Below are 21,622 nucleotides of genomic sequence, written 5' to 3' on the forward strand. Positions count from 1 at the left end.
ACATGTTTATGTGTGTATGTATGTATGCATGTATTGTGGTGACAAGATCCCTAACATCTGGAAGAAAATTCAAAACACTCCATTTTCACCTAGATGCTTAATTGCATAACTGCCATAATGAACTATTAGGAAACAAAAGGATGATTGATTTTTTTCTTGTAGTTTTCACATACATGTCTGGGTACTGATGAGGCACTTTTGTCTCAGGCATTTTCAGTATTCCGTATTCCTTTGAACATGGCTGTGATTGGCCAGCTTCCTCTACACTTTGCTGAGGAGGGGTTGGTTGCTTGGGTTTGTTCTTCATTCTCAGAGGACATCAAGACAATGACATGACTTGCAGTTGACTTTGATTTGAGTGAGGGAGGATTGTGCAAGGTCACCAACCTCACTTTCTTCTCCTGAGCTGTCGGGGTCTAGTGACATGATATTCATCAGGATGACTGGAGATGGCCCAGGAGGCAATGTGAGACCCTGGTACTTTTGGGTTTAAGTCTTATCACAATCTTACTTTGAGTGAGATGCACCCATTCAATGACTAGGCTGCTTTAAGTTGCTCAAGGGATGGCATCTTTAATCAAAAAAGAAAAAAATCAGACTGGGAAGGGAAGACCCTCAGGGTTCCTGGGTAAAAAAGAAACAATTACTATTTAGTTATTACTAGTAGTAATAACTAATAACTAAGTGAGGAGGGATATTTTTGGGAAATATATCCGATTAGAACTAATTAGCAGAACTGTGATCTACTTGCTCTTCTCTTTTCCCCCTCCCAATTCATTTTTGCTAAAGACTATAATATGTATATATACATATGTGCATACATGCATAAATACATATATACATTCAAGTGTCTTACTTCCAACTAACAAATGCATAAATTCTAGGTTCAAAACTCCCCATTTTGGTTTCAAAGTCCAGAGATATATAAGAAATGAGCCAAACAGCTCTGTATATTCCCTAAGAAGGGTAGCTAAATTGGCCTCAGTTTGCTGAAAACCTATACACTAAAAGATTTATTAGCCCTAATCTAACAGGAGTCATGCAGTCAAAAATCCAGGTGACAGATGGAGTATCTTTCTATTTTCTTCCAGATGTTAGGACTCTTGTTGCCACAACTGATCCTGGTAAGACTACTTCTAATAGTGTAGAAATGGCTTGTGCATTAATTGTTAAATTCTCTATATTATGTATAAGAAAGCTGATGGACAGTCTCAAAAGAGTCAGGGAGTTGTTCTCTTATCCCATTTTCTTGTTTTCTGCCCAGCACAAGATACAGTGATAAGATCACAAGACCATAGATCTACTGCAAAGGAACTTGAGAAGCCTAGATAGTCCTCATTACAGACAAACAGATAGACAAAGAAAGACTGTGTCTCAGGCACTGTGATAAGAACTGGCAATACAAATAAAAGATGTTTTTTTTTAACTCCCTACCCTCAAGGAATTTACCTTCTAATGCGGGAAAACAAAATATAAAAGGGAGCTGAAGAGAGCGGAGGGAGGGAGATGCCTAGATGGAAACTGCTGGGACCAAAAGGAAAGAATAAACTGAGGCCCATGGAAATTAAGTGACTTGCCCAAGACCCCTGCATACCAAGATAGAGGAGGTTTTGGAAACTGCTGCACTGGGGCACTGGAGATGAGTCAGATCCAGTACTTGAATGCTTCATAATCTAGTTTTGTTTGAGAGGACTGGGGTATCAAGCTTGGCTATCTATTTGCCAGAACTCCTTCTTACTTTGTACTGTGCAGCCTAGCAAGGGAGAAAGGACCTAAAGCAAGAGTACTTAGCCTGGGTGGGGTTCATGAACTTGATAACTCATATTTCAATAGTATTGTTTTCTTTTAAAATATTGTGTTTTTTTTTTAATTTTATGCATTGAAAAATATTATCCTGGGAAGGAGTCTAAAGATTTCACCACACTGTCAAAGGGTTCCATGACACACAAAAATAATTAAGTACACCTGGTGTGAGGGAACAAATGATATGCCATAAACTAACTTCCATATCCAGTGATTCATTTTGAAATGGCACATTAATTAAAACAGGGTAAAATGATGTGACAGCCAGAAGTTAAGATACTTGAGAAGAGTCAAGTAGATTCAACCTTCCAAATGTTTTATTTTTCTATCATGTTCTTAGGAAGCTGTATATATTAAAATTTCAGAATATATAAGTTATCAGGCAGGATAAATACCAACAGTCAAAGTGACTAGTCTGAGATGCATTTTTAATTTAACTCATTTCAACAAATATTCATTGAGTACCTACTCTGTGCAAGGCATTGGAGATACAAAGACAAAAACAAGGCAGTCCCTGCCCTGAATAAGATTACATATTACTGAAGTGTATAACATGCACACAGATAATACACACAAAGTGTTTATGAAATAAACACAAAGTTATTTGGAGGGAGAGAGAGAGAGAGAGAGAGAGAGAGAGAGAGAGAGAGAGAGAGAGAGAGAGAGAATAGGAACATCTGGCAAGAGTGGAGGCAGAGGCTCATCAGGAAAACATCGTGGAATTGGCATGGGAGCTGTGCTTTGAAAGCTAGGAGCCCTAAATGCGAAGGATGAATAGGGAATGCATTAAAGAAAAAGGGGACAGCCTGTTCAAAGACACAAAGATCAAGATGGAATGTCCTCTATGGGAAATAAAAAATCTTTTAGGCCAGTTGGACTGGGGGAGTGCAGGAACCAGATTGTGAATGGTTTTAAGTTCATGACTGTATTTCATCCGAGAGACAAAAGAAAGCCACTGATAATTTTTTGAATGCTGTAGTGAAGTGGTTTCATCTATGTTTTAAGAATATTATACATTCTACTTATACTAGCAACATTCCTTTTTTTAAAAAAATATGCACTATCCGTGAGAACTTTGTGAAAGGGTGATTTGTTTTGTTTATAGGGTAGAAGAAAGCTTTAAAACATTATTCTGGTCAATATTTGGCTTATCTGAAGTGATCTCGGTGGTGCTGAAGTATAATCACAAGTTCATCGAGAACATCGGCTATGTGCTCTATGGTGTCTATAACGTTACCATGGTGGTCGTGCTGCTCAATATGTTAATAGCCATGATCAACAACTCATATCAGGAAATTGAGGTAAGCCTACTTAACTGAATTTGCTATCCCTCCTCTCCCCTCCAATTTAATTTATGTGCCTGTCTTAGGAAATGAAAATTATATTGGCACACTTCCATCTCTGTTGGCCTAAGGAGAGAAAAAATAAATCATATATTTAGAGACTTATTATTCCTATGTGCCTATCCTCTTAGATGAGTTTCTAATATTGAATTTTACCCCTTGATGGATCCCCTTGATCAATACAGGACCCAATTCTTTCTTGGATTTTAAGACTTCAACAGGCAGACTTCTTGTTCATGTGCTTCTAAATGGGGAAAAAATGATCTCTGATGATAACTACAGTGAGGTCTATGTTAGAAGTACTTTCCATACCTGCTGTAAATTACATAGATCTGTGTTCAGAGAGGGATGAATTTTTTTAGATAAACTGATAATTTCTGTATAGTCTTTGTCTATCCACAGAATACTAAGATAACTAGAGGAAGCCTCTGGGACACTCAATGGAATTTCTGTGGAAAATTATGTAAGATAGACAAGAGTTATAAGGATGCAGGAAGCATGATAGGTTGGAGGGGGTAACTAATCAATGAAATTCTAGACCATGAAATAATACATGAGTTTTTATTTGATTCTTAAATTGGTTTTGGTATAAATGTGTACACCAAATATGTATCAATATAGCATGATAACCTGGGAAAAATACCATATCTGATTCTACCATGTACCTGATAGCCCACCCAAGCATTTCAGCAACAATACAAATGAGCAAATTATTATGGTAATTTTCCCCTAAAACACGAAAAACAGGCCATGTATATATACAACAATGGGGAATTTTGTGTACTCTCCATAGAGTAGTCATGGACAAGTCATTTCATGTATCTGAAACTTACTTTTCTCAGCTACAAAATAAAATCCAAGAAAGTACCTCCAACAATGGTGCCCTGCTTTGTAAAGTTATCACGAGAGAAGGTCTTTGTTAAGGCTTAAAACATGGAAAGGGGAGCTGTTAACACAGTAGGACTGCAAGCATGACTATATCATTTCATCTCTGGATTGTGAATTGGAGGGAGAAAGACATTCTCTCATCAGAAATAACCTAATTATTCTATCTTAACATAAAAGCAAAAGGCATTTGCCAGCCGGTGACTCAATATCCCTGGACCCCATTTCTCATTAGTCCAGATTATACTGTAGAACAGAGGAAGTCCAACTAGGAACTTTCCAACTCTACAGAACTGCAAATTGACCATGAGTGGCCATGCACAAGTTTAAACAAACTACTTAGGAATATTTTACAATAAAATCACATAACCTTAGTGTTCTGAGGGGCTTTAGAGTTCATTTAGTTCAATTCATTCCTAAAAAAGAGACTCTATAAGAAATGAGAAGAAATATGTATGCATATTAACTTTGAAGATCTTTACTAAGAAAAAAACTACTCCCTTGAGACAAGGCACTAAATTCCACTTTTAATCATCTCTAGTGGTTAAAAAGTTTATCTTTCCATTAACCTTAAATAAAACTCTTGGCAACTTCTACTCATTGAACCTGGCTCTGCCTTCTAGGACCAGTCAGAACAATTCTAATCTTTCTCCCATGTAACATCTCTCCAAATACTTGGAGATAGCTATGATGCCTCCATTCCCCAAATCTTCCCTTTTCCAAACAAAACTTCTATAGTTCTCTCAATTACTCTCATGTCCCTAAATGTCAGGGTCTTTGTCATGTCAGACACCCTCTTCTAAATGCCCTTTGCACCAATTTTGAGTAAGAAAATCCCGTACAGTTAAGAACACACCAGTGAAAAGTAAGCCAGACAAGAAGGCAAACCTAGATTGGTGCAGTTTCTTTAGTGCTGACCAATTATACTTATGGATTCACCATTCACTCGGGATATTTCTGTCAATGACACCACCTACAACAACTATGTGTATTTAGAATTGGATCATGGGATAATAGATTTAGAGTTGGAAGGAACTTTAGAGCCATCAAATCCATCCCCACTATGTTTCAAACTGAGACATGGAGAGATTAAGCACTTTGTCCAGAATTACTCAGCTAGTCAGTATCTAATGGGAGATTCAAACCCAGACCCTCCTGACTCTAGGTCCAATGGCTTAAACATTATATCATGCTGCATCTTTGGTAAATATAAAGATGATGATCAGACCTGTGATTTCACTGATACAGGGTCATCCCAGCTGAGTAAACTTCCTCTATCAATGCCTTTAGTATTTTCTCTTTTAATGGCTATGAAATCATTTAATAGCACGTACTAGTTACATAATATCTATGAAACAGTAATAATTCACATTTCTATAGGAATGTAGAACCTATACTGTGAAAGGCAAGTAGCACAATTATCATTTCCACTTTACTTATGAGAAAACAGGATCAGAAAAAGGAAGAGACCTATACACCCTTATGTTCATAATGCTAGCAAGGGGCAGAGCCAGGGCCTGAGCACAGACTCAGAGTCCAACTCTCTCTTTCCCCTATGCCATGCTTTACTTTAGTCACCAAATCTTCTTTATACATAGATCTTCAGATGATGGATTTGAAGCTGAAAGAGACCCACAAGCCAGCTAGTCCATTTCCTTCATTTTGTAAATGAGGAAGATCAGACCCAGGGCAGTTAAATGACTTGCCCAATGTCCCACAAGCAAGAACTAGAACCTCTAGAGTCAACATTATTTCCCCTGTATCATCTTGTCATTTATGTAGTTAATGAGCTCTCCTGTGGTGAACACCAAAGCAAGCTAAACCTGCCTAATTCCCTCAAAAACTATTTAGATTTCAGCTATTCACTTCCTCTTGAGACTCACTGTCCTTGGGTCAGTGTTTCGGCCAGAATTAATTATGATTTGTTGAGAGAGGAGCAAATGGCGCTGTGCACATGGTGTATCCATGTAAGTACGAATGAAAGCAAAATGTTATTTGGAATATTGTGTAATTTTTTTAAAAAATTACCCAAAAAAAAGTGTTGTCAAGAAACAGACAGATTAAAAATTAAGAGCTCCAAGTTACACCCTCAGTTTAGCCAGTTGGTCATGGGCAACCTTTGATAGTAACTTAATCGATTCAATTACAAGCTCTTGGACAGCAAGGATTGGTTTTTGTTTCTTTTTGGATCCCCAGGGCTTAGTACAGTGCCTGCCACATAGTAGGGGCATAATAAGTATTTATTTTATTTAACTGAATTTAACTTAACCCCTGTGGACCTCAGTTTCCTTCAGTGTAAAAAGAGGATATTTCCCAAACAATAAGAACTCATATTCCTCTAGCACTTTAAAGTTTATAAACAACAACCCTCTAAGATTGATAGTACAAATACTATTATGCTAATTTTACAGATGAGGAAAGTGAGATTCAGAAAGGTGAAGTGGGAAAATACATGAAATACTTTTCCCATGTGCCACAGTGCACAACATCCACAATGTTTTTTTCCACTAAGGAAAATAGCAGCATCTCTCAAAACCACCAGACCTGCTTCCAGCCCAGCCCCCACAGCTAATTGTGGAGAACACTTTCCTCATAAGCATCACAACTGCTGACCAACTGCCACCAGGAGGCAGGTGAGCACCAGACCTCTGGGAGTGATAGCACCGCCATCACCATGATGCCACTCCACCCCCAATTGATCGTACTTCCAGCCCAGCTTTCATGGTCATCATTTGGGGGACCAACTTACTCCTACGGAGAGGGAGTTAGACATCACCTCCAATTGCTAACCAACTGCTATTCACATGACATAGAAGCTAGTCTAGTTGAATCAGTAAGGTAACCTGAGGAGGAGATAGGAGACAGCAAGTATCTGACAGGTCAAACCACCATCACTACTTTGACTACCACCAGTGGTCACCATCACTCAGACCACAATGGAGAGAGCCCACAACCCTAAGTCCTCTGCCTTTGGAATAGCATGCTTCTAGTTGAGTGTCCACAGTTATCATCCTGAGAAGCAACTCTTGTGGAGATGCAGCCCAGCAATGGCTCCTACAGGTATTACGATTGTCTTTGGTAGAGCACCCCCCCCAAAAAAAAATATCACCAAAGTCCTTGGCATTTTCAAATGACTCAGTGTCGGAAAATAATATTTTTATCAGTGAAAATTGCATTTTAAAAGAGGCATTTCCATCTGCTTTGCCAACATACCCTAAGAATTGTAGGATCTTTCCATCTGACTTAAAACTGAAACATTTCATACATGTTGACTCATTATGAGAATGCGAACTCTTTGAGAACTTTGACTGTCTTACTTTTTTTTCTACTTGCATCCCCAGTCCTTTACACATAGTAAGTGCTAAATGAATGCTTTATTGAAGCATCCACTCACTGGAGATGAGACTTGGAGGAGCTACTGCAGGACACTATATTATGCAAGCCACCAGGTGGCACTTTAAGCTTGAAAACAATATTCACCAATACCAGAATCTCCCAACTTCTATACCCTTCTTCCTACTCTAGGGTTCATATTTATATCTGGCAATATGAATTGACTTCTAGGAAAAAAATTATAACTCTCTTTGATTCATCTGGTCCTCACCCCAATCTCACTTCCTTTCTTGACATAACTACAAAGAAATCACTATCAGCCTATTAGATAAATTTAGATTAAATTAGATGATCAGCCTATTAGATAAATGCATTTGCTAAAGAGAAATTCAAAGTAAAATCCAGAAATATCAAGAAGCAAAAGTGCCAAATGATAAGGTTTGATAAGGTTTGAATTTCCAGTTCCTCTCACCCTATCTTCTATATACTTTGTTCTCATAGTAGGTACACACATATACAAAGACTATTTACTAAGCACTATCCATCTCAAAAGTCAAAGTGTATAGAAATCTCATCCTACATCAGAAAGCTTGTAGTCATCTTATGCTTCCAGCAGTTATCATCTATATCAACCTCTGGTTATCTGACTGGCAAATCTGGTAGCTTGGCTTAGTATTGCAGGTTTCTTTCCCTGGGGAAACCCACATCTCAGTGGAGGGCTTAGAGCTGGAATTCATGCTCCCCTTCATCCTTCCTCCCTAATGTCCCCTGTCTGGGAACAAGAAAAAGATGCTATCCAAGTTGGGTAGATCTCCTATGGAGGCTTTTTGGAGGACATAAGCAAGAGGTACATGATAGGAGAAGGTGTGGAGTCCCCATGTCAGTGATTTCATGCATCTATTGAAGTTTTCAAGGCTTCAGCATAGCCCAAAACTCTAATTCTATATTATTACCCTGATCAATTTAGATCTGAGAAAACAGAGAATGCTGCCTCATCATAAGGGGGAGAAAGCAATGGGCAGCTCCTTCTAACTTGAGTTATCAGCTCTGGAACTGCTTTGCTGTGTGAACTGAAGTGACTTACCCTCTCTAGGCCTAAATTTCTTTTATGAGAAGTCATTTTAGGGGACTTTAAAGAATGAAATCCTAAAGACACGAAGAATGATTCTGATGAAGGAAAAAAGAGGAAGCTGCTGAAAAGATCAATATGATTGAGCAGGGCACTAACAACCCCAGTTCTGTTTTTAAAATACACACATAAGAGATGAAAAGAAAAGGCAGGTAACAGAGACTGCAGAAAAAAGAAATGGATGATACTATTTTTAAAAGTGTAGGCTTAGAATGAGTTGAGGAAAAGTTGTGGATAACAAACAGACTGGAATTTTGTTTTCGTTTGTTTGTTTTGGTATAGCAATGTTGGTTAAGAGAAAAAAAATGGAGGAATAGGATGACTCCTATGGAAAGATAGGACACTGAAAACTGAGCTGTTCCATTTTCATTTTACTTCCATTTTTTCTACCCAGAATAATAATCTGGACTAGAAAGGACAAAACAAAAGTGACTCATAGGAATCTGATACCCAGGATAAGCAATATAGTAGAGAATTCCTAGCTGCTCTTAATGAGTTTCAGTCAGTTGGCCTGGATGAGTGACATCCTCAGGTACTAAAAAACCAGCCAGAGGCACTTACCATACCAATTAGAACATCTGAAAAATCATAACAAATGGAGTCAATATATAGGATTAAAGAAGAACAAATGTTCTTTCAATGAAAGGAGGAAGAGGGTAGAGAGAGGGAAAGAGTAAGGAAGGAAAGAAAGACCTTGAAAAAAACAAGTCAATTAGTTTAACTTTGATTCCTGGCAAAAATTCCAGAATTCATTATTAAAGAGATGGTTAGTGAACACATTTAACTAAGAAGTACTGGATCATAAAGGCCCAGTATGGCTTTATCAAGAACAGATCAGGTCAGATTAGCCTCATTTCTGTTTTTGGTAAGGATTTCTAAACAGGGAAAGGGGATAAAGCTATGCCTATAATCTGCCAAGATGTTGGCAATGCATTTGATAAATTTCCTCATGCTACTCTTATGAAAAATATGAAGAGATTTGGGCTAGAAAATAGTACAATGAAATAGATTCAGATCTAGTTGAATGACTAGATCTAAAGAAGAAAAATTAATGATTCAATTTCAGCTTGGGTTGAAATCTTCAGACACATTCCCAAAGGGCCTGTGTTTGCCCTGTGTTATTTAATATTTTTTAAGATCAGTTACTTAAATAGAGACATAAATGATATGCTCATTATATTTTCCGATATTGCAAAACTTGGAATGATGGTTCACATGCTGAATAACAGAGGCAGGACTCCCAAAACATTGACAAGTTAGAACACTGAGACAAATCTATCAAGGTAAAATTGAATACATAAATATTGTCTTATGTATAAGTTGAAAAAGACAGCTTCCAAGTATAAGGTGAAGGAGGTGTAGTTAGATAGCACTTTATCTGAAAGTGATCTGGGAGTTTAAGTGAACACCTTAAAATGAATGAACCACATAAAATGGCAGTCAAAAAGTCTCAGGTTCCATGAAGAGAAAGAGTTTCGTGATTAATATTGTGATTAGTTCTGGATGCCACAATTTAAGAATGACAATGACGAGCAGAAGAAGGTTCAAAGGAGAGTAGCTGGGTCCACATCACATAAGGATCAGCTGAAGGAACTGAGGGTATTCAGCCTGGGGAAAGAGAAGATTCATATAGAAGAGGGCTTCAATTTGTTCTATTTGACCCCAGAGGGCAAAACCAGGAGAACTAGGAGCAAGAGGTAGAAATTGTATAAGGAAAATCTTCCAAACAATAAGAGCTATCCAAAAGTGGGAGGCACTGCCTCAGAAAACAGTTTTCCCTCTAACTGGAAGTCTTCAAGGAAAAGGCGAAATAAGCATTTGTCACTTCTATTTTAAGAGGGGGTTCTTTCTTGCTTGTGTTATACTAAATGGTTGTTGATGTTCCCTTCGTGTTCAAAATTCTGTATTTTAGTTATCTTTTATAAAACAAAGAACATGAACTAGATGGTTGTCAAACCCCTAGACATGTCTGGCATTTGATGCTCTAAGGTCCTTTCCAGCCATAATATTCCATGTCTCTGAGTTCTATGTTTGGCATTCTGTATTCTGTTCTACAGTGCCTTATAACTCAACATTCCATGTCCTATGTTCTAAATCTGATGTTATATAGTCTATGTTCCATAATACCTTTCAACTCCAACTTTATTTGCTTCTAAGGCAACTTTTCTGCTCTGAAATTCCATGTTCTGTACTCTAAGGTCTCATTCAGTTCTAATATTCTATGAATATTTTCTCCATGACAATAAGAGAGTTCCCCAGGTTCAACACTCTAACATTTGGGTTGCCCCACACTCCTTAAACAGGAGCAGAGGTGGGTTACAGGAAATACCCTAATCAAACTGTAGCCTGAGGAGCAGATATATATAAGGGGCTAAGAGGCTGGCAGAAGGAAGCTCAGAGTCCATGAACAGAAACTCCAGGAAGTCATCCAAACTCTACCCCAATCCCTGTTCTAAAAGGCGAGAGAACTAACTAAATGTGTATTAGAAGTAGGAAAGAGAAGGATGGAAAGTTATGTCAGGAACAGAACTGGAGGACCAGTATTCCTGGGGGAGGCAATAATATGAACAAAAGCACAAAGACAGAAAAAAAATGGGAGATTCTGGAAAGAGTGATAGTTTGGTAAGATAGGGTACTACAAGGGTTTAGATAGCCTAGTTGGGACAAGATCATAGAGGTCCTGAAGGATCTAGCATATAGAATTGAAAGGTATCTCAAAGGTTTCCTAGTCCAGTCCCCTCATTTTAAAAGGGAGGAAACTGAAGCCTAGGGAAGTTAAGTGAACTGGCCAAGATCACATATGTAATAAGCATTTGAGTTAGTCCAAACCTAAAAAGATGGTAGAGAGAAGCCAGGAAGTTGTCCAAGCTCTCTCCAGTTTCCCTCAGAAACATTAAATCAAGCCTCTAAATGGATTCTGGAGTGACAGAACCCACAAAAAGATGAAATGGAACAATTTTTTAGCTTAAGATAACTTAGAAGGATTTCAAGAAAGGTCTCAGGTAAAAAGAAAGTGCAACTCTGCATAAAAACAGTGTACAGGCAAGCCAGAGGGAGTATCTTAGCCACAGTACAGATCAGCAACTAGGGCTCCTCAGTCTTGGCTCAGCAGGCTAGTGGCATATCAGGCCAGCTGTGAGGCCTCCAGCCCCAGCACAGAAGGCAAATTGCCAGCCCTAGAACCCCATCACAACAGACATGACAAGGCCAAGCCACCCCAGCGTAGTGAGCAAGCAGCAAGCACCTGAGGCCCTGGTGCAGAAAGCCAGTGACCAGACTCTTGGTGCCCAGCACAAGAAGCTTGGGACAGTGGCCCCTGTATCCCAAGAACAGATTTCAACTTTTTCAAATGAGGAAAAAACAAAGAGTCCTGACCATAGAAAGCTACTATGGCAACTGGGAAGATCAAAACACAGACTCAGAAGAGAACAACAATGTTAAAATAAACACATGTGAAGCCTCAAAGGGGAATATGAATAGGTCTCAAGTCCAAAAACTGCTCTTGAAAGAGCTCAAAAAGGATTTTAGAAGTCAAATATGAAAGGTGGAAGAAAAAAATGGGAAAAGAAATGAGTTATACAGGAGAACTGTGAAAAAAAGATTGGACTACCTGAAAGCCATGATCAAAAAAAGACCCTGGACAGCATCTTTCAAGAAATTATCAAAGAAAACTACCTTGATATACTAGAACCTGAGGGTAAGTTGGCACTGAAATAATCCACCAATCACCTCCTGGAAAAGATCTCAAAATGAGAACTCCAAGGAATATTGTAGCCAAATTCCAATACCAGGTTAAGAAGAAAATATCATAAGCAGTCAGGAAGAAACAATTCAAATATCAAGAAGCCAGAATCAGGATTACACAGAATTTAGCAGCTTCTAAATTAAAGTTTCAGAGGGCTTGGAATATGATATTTTGGAAGGCAAAGGAACTTGGATTACAACCAAGAATAAACTACCCAGTAAAACTGAGCATAATCTTTTAAGGGAAAAGATTCAGTGAATTCTATGACATTCAGTGACATTCAATGAAATAGGAAACTCAAATTTTTGTGATGAAAAGACAAGAGCTAAATGGAAAATTTGATCACCAAATAAAAGAATCAACAGAAGCAAAAAAAAGGTAGACAAAAAAGAAAAAAAAAGTGTTATTCAATAATATTAAACTGTTTATATCCCTACACAAGAATGATACTTGTAACTCTTGAGAACTGTATCTTTATAAGGGCAGTTAGAAAGAGTATATATAAACAGAGGGAGTAAGCATAGTTGACTTTGATATGATGATATAAAAAAGCAAAGAATAAAGAAAATTATTGTATTTGGAGAAGAGGAAAGGAGGAGGCAGAATAGGGTAAAGTACATCCCTTAAAGAGGTGCAAAAAACCTATTACAGTAGAATAAAAGAAGGGAGGGGGTGAGCACTATTTGAATCTTACTCTCACCAGATTTGGCTCAGAGAGGGAACAACATACACATTCAGTTGGGTAAAGAAATGTTTCTTACCCTATAGAGAAGTAGGAGAGAAAAGACAAATGAAAAGGTAATAGAGCTGCTAATAGAAAGGAGGGGAGAAGGGAGGACAGAAGTAGAAGGGAAAGGGGAAAAGAAAATGGGGGCTGATAGAAGAGAAGGCAGATTGAAGAAAGTGGTGGTCAGAGGCAAAAAACTAGTGAGGAAGAACAGGGTTAAAGGAGAGAGAAAAGTATAAACAGGAGGAAAAGAAGATGGAGGGAAATACACAGTTAATAATCATAACTGTCAATGTGAATGAGAAGAATTCTCCCATAAAATAGAAGTGGATAGTTGAGTGGATTAAAACCAGAATCTTACAATATTTTGTTTATAAGAAACACATTTGAAACAGAGAGATACACATAGAGTAAAAGGAAAAGTCTGGAGCAGAAAATATTATGCTTCAGATAAAGTGAAAAAAAAAAAAAAAACAAAAGCAGGAGTAGCAATCCTGACCTCAAACAAAACAAAAGCAAAAATAGACCTAACTGAAAGAGATAAGGAAGGAAACTATATCTTGCTAAAAGGTACTATGGACAATGAAGTAATATCAATAGTAAATATATATGCACCAAATGTTATAGCATTCAGATGCTTAGAGGAGAAGCTAAGGGAGTTACAGGAAGAAATAGACAGCAAAACTATACTATTGGGGGACTTCAACCTCCCTCCACTCAGAACTAGATAAATCTAACCATAAAATAAACAAGAAAGAAGTTAAGGAGGTGAATAGAATTTTAGAAAACTTAGATATGATAAATCTCTGAAGAAAATTGAATGGTGATAGAAAGGAATATACCTTTTTCTCAGTGATACATGGCACCTACATAAAAAAAGCTGGTCATGTATTAGGGCATAAAAACCTCACAAATACCAAAAATCAGAAATATTAAATGTATCCTTTTCAGAGGATGAAATAAAAACTGCATCTAACAAAGGACCATGAAAAGATAGACTAAAAATTAATTGGAAAATAAATAATCTAATCCTAAAGAATGAGCGGGCCAAACAACAAATCATAGAAACTATAATTTTATCAGAAAAAAAATGACGATAATGAGACAACATACCAAAACTTATGGGAAGCAGCCAAAGTAGTTCTTAGGAGGAATTTCACATATCTAAATATATACATGAGTAAAATAGAGAACAAGGAGATTAATGAACTGGGGTATGCAACTAAAAAGCTAAAATGTAACAAATTCAAAACTCCCAGGTAAATACCAACTTAGAAATTCTGAAAAATCAAAGGAGAGATTGAAAGTAAGAAAACTAATGAAATAGTAAATAAAACTAAGAGCTGGCTTTATGAAAAAACAATAAAATAAACTATCAATTAATTTTATTTTTAAAAAAGAAAACAAATCACCAATATAAAAAATGAAAAGGGTGGGTTCACCAGCAATGAAGAGAAAATTAAGGCAATAATTAGGAGCTATTTTGCCTGACTGTATGCCAATAAATCTTACAATCAAAGTGAAATGAATGAATATTTACAAAAATATAAACTGCCCAGATTAACAGAAAAGGAAATAAAATACTTAAATAACCCCATTTTACAAAAGGAAATCAAACAAACCATCAATGAAGGAAAAATCTTCAAGTCAGATGGATTTACAAGTAAATTCTACCAAACAGTCAAAGAACAATTCATTCCAATGCTATATAAACTATTTGGAAAAATAAGTGAAGGAGTCCTACCAAATTCCTTTTATGACAAAATTATGGTGCTATACCTAAACCAGGAAGAGCCAAAATAGAAACAGAAAATTATAGACTAATTTCCCTAATGAATAAAGGTGAAAAATGTCAAATAAAATATTAGCAAAGAGATTACAGCAGTTTATCACCAGGATAATGTACTATAGGCACTTGGGATTTATACCAGAAATGCAGGAATGACTCCATATTAGTAAAACTATTAGTATAATTAACCATATCAATAACAAAACTAACAGAAATCATTTGATTATCTCAATAGATGCAGAAAAAGCTTTTGACAAAGCACAGCATCCATTTCTATTGAAAACACTAGAGAGCATAGGAATAAATGGAGTTTCCCTTAGAATGATAAGCAGTATCTATCTAAAACAATCAGCAAGCATCATGCATAAAGGAGATAAGCTAGAACCCCTCTCAGTAAGATCAGAGGTGAAATAAGAATACCTGTTATCATCACTATTATTGAAAACTGTACAAGAAATGTTAGCTTCATCAATAAGAGAAAAAAACCAATTGAAGGAAATAGAATAGGTAATGAGGAAACAAAACGATCACTTTTTGCACAAGATTTGATGTTATGCTTAGAAAATTATAGAGGATCTTAAAACTACTAGAGAACTAAAAAAAATTACTATGTTTACTATGGATATTACATCATCATCCATGATACCATTTAGAAAAATATAGTTTCCTCCCTTATCTTTTTCAGTTAGATCTATTTTTGCTTTTGCTTTGTCTGAGATCAGGATTGCAACTTGTGCTTTTATTTTTATTTCCTTCTGCTGAAGAATAAAAAAAAAACTATTCCTCTTAACAAATTTTGCAGAGTTTCAAAATATAAAATAAGCCCATATAAATCATCAGTATTTCTAACAACAAAGCCCAGCAGCAAGATATAGAAAGAAAAATTCCATTTAAAATAACTGCAGACAACATAAAATATTTGGGAGTCTACCTGGCACAACAAATTCAGGAACTCCACAAGCACAATTACAAAACACTTTTCACACAAAGTCAGGTCTAAACATTTGGGAAAATATCCATTGTTCATGGGTAGGTTAAGCTAATATAATAAAAATGACAATTCTATCTAAATTCATTTACTTATTCATTTCATACCAATTGAACTACCAAAAATTTATAAAACCTAGAAAAAATAATAACAAAATTCATTTGGAAGAACAAAAGGTCAATATCAAAGGAAATTAATGAAAAAAATTCAAAGGAAGTGGCCTAGCCATATTAGATCTAAAACTATATTATGAAGTGGGAATCATCAAAATTATTTGACACTTGCTAAGAAATAGAGTGGTAGATCAGTGGAATACATTAGGTACACAAGACACAGTACTAAATGACTATAGTAATCTCTTCTTTGATAAACCCAAAGACTCCAGCTTCTGAGATAAGAACTCACTATTTGAGAAAAACTGCTATGAAAACTGGAAACTAGTATGGCAGAACCTAACCATGGACCAACATCTCATGCTCTATACAAAAATAAGGTCAAAACTGGTACATTAATTAGACATTAAGGGTGGTACCATAAGCAAATTAGGAGAGCAAATAATAGTTTACCTGTCAGATGTAAGGAGAAAGGAAGGATTTATGACCAAACAAGAGATAGAGAACATTGTGAAAGGCAAAATGGATAATCTTGATTATATTACATTGAAAAGTTTTTGCACAAACAAAACCAACGCAACCAAGATTAGAAGGAAAGCAGAAAGGTGGGAAACAATTTTTATAGGCAGAGTTTCTGATAAAAGCTTCATTTCAAAAATATATAGAGAATTAAATCAAATTTATAAGAATACAAGTCATTTCCCAATTCCCAATTGACAATTCTCAATTGTCAAAGGATATGAAAAGGCAGTTTTCAGATGAAGAAATTAAAGCTATCTATAATCATATAAAAATGTTCACTATTGATTAGATAAATACAAATTAAAACAATTCTGAGGTCTTACCTAACCCCTATCAGATTGGCTAATATGACAGAAAAGGAAAATGATAAATATTGGAGAAGTTGTGGGAAAATTGGAATACTAATGCATTGTTGGTGGAGTTGTGAAGTGATCCAACCATTCCACAGAGGAATTTGGAACTATGCAGAAACTGCATACCCTTTGATCCAACAATACCACTACTAGGTCTGTATCCCAAAGAGATCATAAAAAATGGAAAAGGATTCACATGTACAAAAAATATGCATAGCAGCTCTTTTTTGTGGTGGCAAAGAATTGGAAGTAGAGGGGATACCCATCAATTGGGGAATGGCTGAACAAGTTGTGGTATATGAATGTAATAGAATACTCTTGTTCTATAAGAAATGATGAGCAGATAGATTTCAGAAAAACTTGAAAAACTTACAGAAACTAATGCATTGTTCTAATGAAGTGAACAGAATCAGAAGAACACAGTGCATGTAACAGTACCATTGAGGGAGGATCAACTTTGATAGACTTAGCTCTTCTCACCAATACAACAATTCAAGAAAATTCCAAAACACTCATGATAGAAATTACTAACAACAACCAGAGAAAGAACTATGGAGTCTGAATGCAGATCAAAGCAAAAAATTTTCACTCTTTTTTTGTTTTTTGTTTGTTTTCTTTCTTGTTGGTGTTTTCCTTTTTATTCTAATTCTTTCATGACATGACTAATGTGGAAATATGTTTAATATGATTGTATGTGTATAGCCTGTGTCAGATTGCTTTCTGTCTTGGGAAAGGGAGAGGGAATGGATGAAGGGAGAACTCGAAACTCAAAATCTTACAAAAACGAATGCTGAAAACTGTTTTTAAATGTAATTGGAAAAAATACTGTTATGTGCAAAAAGCAGAACCTAAGTCCTCTGACTCCAAAGATAGCTTCTTTCCACAATAATACAGTTTCTGACTTATAATATCCTTCAAACAGCTTCACTGAAAGTTTTGTCATTGAAAGTTATTTTTTCTTAATGAAGTAACTATCAGAACTATTAGTCAAATGTCAAATGTTAAGGAAAAAGTCTCTACTTCCAGTTTTCAGTGGACGCCCAATACTACATTTAATTATAATGGAAAAGTGGAAAAGTCTGAATTTAAAATGCCCTAAGTGATTGTTTAACCCAAATCCCTCTTTTGACAGATGAGGAACATGGGCCCAAGGAAAAGCCCAAGGTGATATAAATGGTTATTGGCAGAACAAAGGGGACTAGGTCTCCTGATTCCTGTTCTAACACTCTTTCTGTAATGGCAAAATATCTTTCACATCCAAGCTATAAGCACTCCCAAAATCTAGGAGGAGTGAGAATACTAAGTATATTTTTTTACAATGGGACCTTTTTTTTTCCTAATTCTCTCACAGGAGGATGCAGATGTGGAGTGGAAGTTTGCCCGGGCTAAACTTTGGTTGTCTTATTTTGATGAAGGTCGAACTCTACCCGCTCCTTTTAACCTAGTGCCAAGTCCTAAATCATTTTATTATCTCATAATGAGAATCAAAATGTGCCTCATAAAACTCTGCAAATCCAAGGCCAAAAGCTGTGAAAATGACCTTGAAATGGGCATGCTGAATTCTAAGCTGAGGGTAGGTGGTGACTTCATTTTGGTGGTTAGTGGATTGGGGGTTGCTTGTTGTGTGTTTGTACTTGTGTTTTTGAGATTGACAGGCTAGAAGAATAAATATAAAGAACTAGAATCTCAAGACCCATTCCTATTTTCCTCAGCATTGGTCAGCTTCTAACTCAAACCAATTTTGGTTAAAAAGGTAGTTAGATAATGTAAGGAAGCATTTGAGAAGAGTGAGAAATGATTTACAGTATTAGACAATCAGGCTGGAGATCTGGCGAATCTTTAAAGTCACAGAAGCTTATCTCTGACAGCCTGTCACCCTCTTCTTGCCTACATTTGGGCTCATTCACCCCAGCCCTCTAGGTGCCCTGATCCCCCAAGGTGCCTCAGAGTCATTTCTCTCAGATCTGCTTTCCCTCCTGCCTTCTGGAGACACAGGGAAGGATTGCAATGTCAAGAATTTCACGCATTGTGACAGACCATTGGAGGAGATCTTAGAGTTCAGAGAAAGGTTTTCAGGGTCTGTTTAAGTATAGCTAGAGTAAACTATGTGTGTGTGTACATGTGTGTTCATGTGTGTTTGTATATGTGAGTATGCATATGTGTATATCTCTATCTGGAAAGGGTCAGGCATGTCCAAGGGTGCTGCAAATTATCTGATAGGTATTATGAAATTCTCAAAGCAAAAAATATATATATATTTTACTTTTAATTCAAAAATAAATATATGTCCTCAAGGTTCTTATGGGCAATTTTCAACATTGTATAGAATAACACCAGGAGGTATATATGACCCCACTGTCATCTATAACCCTAAATCACAAGTCCCAGAAAAGTGTTTACCTGTCATCCAGAAGACTTGATCAATTCAAATCAAAGACAAGTAATGAAACAGCATAGTAATAAAATATTTCCTACCCCCAAATAGGGGCATACTCTCTGAGAAATATTTACATGTCAACCAGAACAATGCACGCATGTAGGGAACATGTATAGATAGACCTTCACATAGCAAACATGCAGGCAGGGCGCATGCAAGGAAGGTTACACATGTAGTGAACCCACCTACCTAACTTTATTCCTTGCATTTACTATGTACATGAAGTTTGCAAACCCTTTCTGACTGAGATCCTCCTTTACATAAGCATCACAAAACTGAAAAAGCAACAGTAGTATTTCAGATCTGGATAGCTTGGAAATTACTAGTGTAAAATCAGAGTTGGGTAGATTCTTCCATCTATGGCATGTCATGGTGTGCACCTAGAATAGGGTAAAAGAAATATACTCTCATTTTCAAAATATAAATCTAGTTCATTGGATCTTTAGGATGAATGTCTTGCTCTAACAGGCAAAATATGGAAAGGAATTACTATCAAAAGTTACAAAAATATATGGAGTGGTATGTGTCCTGTGGACAGATGCAGCTTCTATAATCTGTGGACTTATTTTTTTTTGTTCATTGAAGATTCTCTTGCTTTGAGAATTACTCAGAATTTGATTTTCTCCCTAGTTATTATGGGAACTGAATAATTAATCTTTTGACTCTGCTTTGGCATGAATGATTCTAGTGCCCTATAGCTCCAACATTGGCCTCAATGTTCTTTCCTTGTCAAGGACATGTAGAACTGGTTTCTGATATCCTGATATGATACCCCTGATGCATTGTTCTTTGGGGGAATTTGCTGCACATGGGTGCTGTCCAAGTTGAAATTTCTATTTATCATTTCAGAAATCTCGGTACCAGACCAGCATGGGAAATCCTGACAATCTTACTGTGAAGAACACATTTAGTAAGCCCACAAGATATCAGGTAACAATCCTCTTCTAAGAGATAATGGGGAGTTCAAGCAGGAGTGAATGAAAGAAACTTTGATTAAAAATGTGGCTCATTATGACACAGATTCAATTCAAAGGCACCAATGGTCTAATCAAGTCTTCTAAGACTCTTCTATATAGTACTAGTCCTACCCCTGATACCAGTGGCATTAAAATAGTTGTATCTTCACTGTGCATCCACAGCCAGTGCTTTTGTCATAGTTGCTGCTTCTACTGCTAATGATGACAATGACAGGTAAACTTTATATAGCACTTCAAGGTTTGCAAAGCACTTTCATTTGATACAACCCTTGAGGTAAGTGCTTGATGATATCTATATGCGTGGAAGAACAGATGACACTGTCGCTGGCTAAAGCAAACAGGGATGTATGTACAACCTTCAGCATATCATTAAGAAAATGTCAGCCGCTGCCTTGGAACTGATGTATGGCCCAGAGCTGATCCTCATTTCATATCCATGGGCACACATCAGCTTCCTCTCATATGCAAAGTGATGTTCTAATATGCATGTGTCACCATGGCCTGTCTGGGGATGTTCGATCAAGTCCTGTTTGGGTGTGCTCTGCATCAGCTCCTGACCTAGAGGAGCACACATGCCAGTCAGATAACTGTTGAGGTCTCATAGCTCTAAAGGAGCTCTAGAATGCAGTTCAACCTATCAAGAATTTATTTTACCTACAATATGCCAAGCACTGTGCCAAGTGCTGGAGAAACAAAGACAAAATGGAAAACAGCTTCTGCCCTCAAGGAGCTTACTCTACTGGGGAAAATGAGAGACAGACAGACAGAGAGAGAGAATCAAAGAGACACAGCATAGAGACAGAGATAGAGAAAGACAAAGAAACACAGAGAGACAAAGAGACATAGACACAGAGACAAACAGAGAGAGAAAAAATAAGGAAAATCTTCCTGTAGGAAATGACCCACGATCTGAGTTTTGAATGAAACTACAGGTTGTAGGATTGTAGGAATCAGACAAGAAAAGAAAGAATAAAACCCAGGAAAAGATGGAAAGCTCATTAGCCTGATTTCATTGGTCCCAGTAGGGTCAGATCTGACAGTCCTTATGTGATAGTCTGAGAAATTCAGCATGATGTTCGATTTCCCCCAGGCTTGGCCTTCAGAGCTCTAAAGTGTCACATCTTTCCAAAAGGAATTATTGCTTGTCAGCATGATGTGAAAAGAAATGGTCTAAATTGTGAAGCTGAAAGCCTGGACAAAAAGGACAGATCACAGTAAGAAACTAGCATTTACTGCAATGGAATTCACATCTGAGAACAGTCCGTGGAAATCTCAGTTTACACAAAAGACTACATTCTTTTGAAAATTTGTGTAGGAACTGAATTTAGGTAAAGACATTTGTTAAAGCCTGTTACTCAGAGAAATCTTATGGGGATTCTTTTGCAAAACAAAATATTGCTCAGATCTCCAATTTGTCTTTTTTTCTGAAGTGATGGGCATAACTATTGCTTCTTAAAGTAAATTTTCCCTAAAATTCA

The 21,622-nt window shown here is 36.8% G+C and overlaps 1 protein-coding gene across 1 annotated transcript in view; it reads left to right on the plus strand.

Annotated features, from left to right (window-relative positions):
* TRPC7 (transient receptor potential cation channel subfamily C member 7) overlaps window positions 1-21,622 on the plus strand; it is a 260,948-nt gene that overhangs the window by 226,802 nt on the left and 12,524 nt on the right. Inside the window, exons 8-10 of the mRNA XM_072628831.1 lie at window positions 2,909-3,104; window positions 18,082-18,303; window positions 20,017-20,097. Coding sequence (XP_072484932.1) covers window positions 2,909-3,104; window positions 18,082-18,303; window positions 20,017-20,097 — 499 coding nt within the window. The remainder of the gene's footprint in view (window positions 1-2,908; window positions 3,105-18,081; window positions 18,304-20,016; window positions 20,098-21,622) is intronic.

This window comes from Notamacropus eugenii, chromosome 1 (genome assembly GCF_028372415.1).
Source record: "Notamacropus eugenii isolate mMacEug1 chromosome 1, mMacEug1.pri_v2, whole genome shotgun sequence".
In the NCBI taxonomy this organism is placed as follows: Eukaryota; Metazoa; Chordata; class Mammalia; order Diprotodontia; family Macropodidae; genus Notamacropus; species Notamacropus eugenii.